This window comes from Mandrillus leucophaeus, unplaced genomic scaffold, assembly GCF_000951045.1.
Source record: "Mandrillus leucophaeus isolate KB7577 unplaced genomic scaffold, Mleu.le_1.0 Scaffold185, whole genome shotgun sequence".
Taxonomy (NCBI): domain Eukaryota; kingdom Metazoa; phylum Chordata; class Mammalia; order Primates; family Cercopithecidae; genus Mandrillus; species Mandrillus leucophaeus.
The window spans coordinates 713,514-717,185 of NW_012101865.1; the positions used below are offsets into that span (position 1 = coordinate 713,514).

Consider the following 3,672-nt stretch of genomic DNA (forward strand, 5'->3'; position numbering starts at 1 on the left):
ATGTCTCAGGGCCCTATTTGCATGCCTCTCTGTATATGCCTTGCAGGTGTAGATCTCTTATGCCCAGTACAGGAAAAGATAGAATACATCTTATTCTCTCTTCTTACCAACCTTTGAAATGTTGTGAAGTACTAGGATTTCTCTAATATGCCATATAAGAAAGTTGATCAGATAAATGTAATTTATGAATCTTGAAGCAAGCCGAGCATGGTGACTCACTCCTGTAATCCCAGCACTTTAGGAGGACAAGGTGGGCAGATCACCTGAGGTCAGGAGTTCAGGACCAGCCTGGCCAACATGGTGAAACCCTATCTCTACTAAAAATACGAAAAAATTAGCCAGGTGTGTGGCATGCACCTGTAATCCCAGCTACATGGGGGTCTGAGGCAGGAGAATCTCTTGAACCTAGGAGGCAGAGGTTGGGAAGCGGAGGTTGCAGTGAGCTGAGATCGCGCCACTACGCTCTAGCCTGGTGATAGAGGGAGACCTTGTCTCAAAAAAAAAAAAAAGAGAGAAAAAAGAATCTTGAAGCAAATCTGCAGAGGAGTTAACACCGTCATTTCCTCATATTTTGTCTTTTCTTCTTTTCTTTTCTTTTTTTTTGAAATGGAGTCTTGCTCTGTTGCCCAGGCTGAAGTGCAGGGTGTGATCTCAGCTCACTGCAACCTCTGCTGCCCAGGTTCAAGCAATTCTCCGTCCTCAGCCTCCCAAGTAGCTGGGATTACAGGCATTGCCACTACACCTGGCTAATTTTTGTATTTTTTTAGTAGAGATGGGGTTTCACCATGTTGGCCAGGCTGCTCTCAAACTCCTGGCCTCAAGTGATCCGCTTACCTCAGTCTCCCAAAGTGCTGAGATTACAGGCGTGAGTGACCATACCCAGCTTCCTTGTATTTTTGACATCAGTTTCTTATGCTGTCTTTAATCATTGGCTCAGTAAGTGTATAAATTAAATGATATCAGATTAAGAGCAAAAACGATGTAAAGCCATGTATCAGCCAAAGCTGTGGCTGAATGACTGATTGCCTGGTTGTGAGTCATGAGATAGTTTGTTCTATCACCACTAACTATCGCTGCTTTTTTTTTTTTTTTTTTTTTTGAGATGGCGTCTTCCTCTGTTACCAGGCTGCAGTAGCACTATCTCAGCTCACTGCAACCTCTGGCTCCCTGATGCAAGCAATTCTCCTGCCTCAGCCTCCTGAGTATCCGGGATGACAGTCATGTGCCACCACGCCCAGCTAATTTTTGTATTTTTAGTAGAGATGGGGTTTCACCATGTTGGCCAGCATGGTCTTGATATCCTGACCTCATGATTTGCCCGCCTGGGCCTCCCAAAGTGCTGGGATTACAGGCATGAACCACCATGCCTGGCCGATTATCCCTTTTTAAATATTTATTTGGAGATAGGGATCTTGCTCTGTCACCCAGGCTAGAGTGCAGTAGCACAATCTCAGCTCACTGCAGCCTTGAATTCCTGGGCTCAAGCGATGCCTGGCTATAACTGCCAGATTTGATTCTTCCACTTATCCTAGGAAGATCTCACATTGAGAAAAATATCTTTTAAACATTACAATAATTATTCACTAATTTTTTAAAAAATGGAAACAGGCATTAAGACCTTCTAATGATGTGAACCTTCTGGAACATCTCCTTGCCTGGTGGGAAAAACTGGTAGAAAGTAGTGGGAAGACAGACTTGGGTTTGACTCCTGTCTCTGCCTGTTGTGTCTAAGCCTTGGTGGCCTCATCTGTCAAATGGGCCCATTGGAAGGGAGGGAGGGCTACAGAAGGTCGGTGAAGCAGCCTCTGGCTCCTCCCTTGCTCTCAGTGGGCTCTATTCCCCAGCTCCCAGCTCCATCAGAGTCTCCAGGACCCAAACAGACCCAGGGAGAGACACAGAGGACAAACTCAATGAATTTGGATGGAGGCAACACCGTGAACACAGCTGTGGCTCTCAAAGAGGAACTTAGGGGTGGCCTCAACCTCTAGGGAGGCAAAGGAGCTGCTGAGAGATGGGTGGGGTGGTGGGGGTAGGGGAGTGGGAAAAGCTGTCTTTGACTCACTGTATGAGCAGAAGATCAGAGACCTCCTCTCTGGGCAGTGGGAGCACGTGGGGGAGGGGAGGAAAAGCCGTGAAGCTCACGGGACACCGAACCACGAAGTCACCTCTGCTCACGGGCTCACCCACATCCTCCCCGACTGGATGGGGCCCCAGCAGCCTTCACTCCCTCGCCTGCTGGGGAATCCTTTCCTCCCTGCTCGGCCCTGTCTCCACTATGCAGTTCCTCCCCCATTAATCTGCCCTTGTCTGTCATTGTCTCTCCTTGGCATTTGAGGTCTTTGCTGCATGGAGTGAGGACTGAGTACATCCTTTCTCTCCCCAGGAGATGGAGGGAAAAGGGAACAGTTTTACACTGTTCTGCGTTCTGCTGGAAGAAGGCTGAGACCTGATCTTACTCTTCTGGTGGTCCCTGCAGCGTAGCTGGAGGCTGAGAGCCTTGGCCACGCCCTCTCCCAAGACTTCAGCGTCCTCGTTTATCGCTTGGGGAGAGAAAGAGAAGTGTCTTTATAGGACCGAGGTGAGGATTACATAAGATAATGCCTAAGCACAGGCAGGGAAGCTCTGTCAGAAATCATCCTGAAAACAGGAAGTCACCTGGGCCAAGGGCTAGAGCCTCAGGGTCTTGGCACAGCGTGGACACCTCGCAGGACTGGATTGGACTGCTCAGTTTGGGGTGGGGGGAGAGAAGCCAGCCATATTCATATGATATCCCCCCAGTTTCCTCCCCAGCACAGGTTCTCAGGTTGTCCACCTGATGGCATCTGAAACACAGCCCGGCAAGCGACACAGTAAAGACAACCCTGGTGATGATTCCCCGAGCCGGCACTGCATCTCTGTACCTAGAAGCATTTCCACTCCCGTTCTCCTATTTGATTCCCACCACAATATGGCTCGGTTCTGGATCCAGATTGACCTGGACTTGAGTCTCAGCTTTGCCATTACCACCAGTTGTGGGACCATGGACAAGTCTCTCTCTTTCTTTTTTTTCTTTTTTTTTTTTTGAGACAGGAACTTGCTCAATTGCCCAGGCAATAATAGCTCACTGCAGCCTCAATCTCCCAGGCTTAAACAATCCTTCCACCTCAGCCTCCTGAGTAGCTGGGACCACAGGCATGTGCCACCATGCCTGGCTAATTTTTTAATTTTTTTTTTTTTTTTTGTAAAGAGAGGGTCTCACTGTGTTTCCTAGACTGGTCTTGAACTGCTGAGCTCAAGCTATCCTCCTGCCTGGGCCTCCCAAAGTGCCAAGATTACAGGTGTGAGCCACCATGCCCGGCGCCTTGGACAAGTCTTAAGCTTGTGTGAGCTTCAGTTTCTCACCTTGCAAATGTGGTTAGTGATAGCAGCCCCCTCCTAGGCTGTGGTGAGGACTGAATGAGGAACGGTCACAGAGCTCAAATGTGTAATAAATTCTTCATCAATGTTCGCTTAAGAAAAAAACAAGAGTGGATCACCTGAGGTCGGGAGTTCGAGACCAGCCTGGCCAACATGCAAAAACCCCATCTCTACTAAAAATACAAAATTAGCTGGGCATGATGGTACGTGCCTGTAATCCCAGCTACTTGGGAGGCTGAGGCAGGAGAATTGCTTGAACCCAGGAGGCAGAGGTTG

General features: G+C 48.6%; 2 protein-coding genes across 3 annotated transcripts in view; both read right to left on the reverse strand.

The window, feature by feature from the left end:
- CNR2 (cannabinoid receptor 2 (macrophage)) overlaps positions 1-3,672 on the reverse strand; it is a 105,550-nt gene that overhangs the window by 52,180 nt on the left and 49,698 nt on the right. The gene's annotated exons all lie outside the window — the stretch shown is intronic.
- The window catches only part of LOC105538121 (BTB/POZ domain-containing protein 6-like), an 11,332-nt gene that overhangs the window by 6,500 nt on the left and 1,160 nt on the right, over positions 1-3,672 (reverse strand). The window contains 2 exon segments of the mRNA XM_011977909.1: positions 2,457-2,540; positions 2,656-2,822. Of these exon segments, the coding sequence (XP_011833299.1) occupies positions 2,457-2,540; positions 2,656-2,822 (251 nt within the window).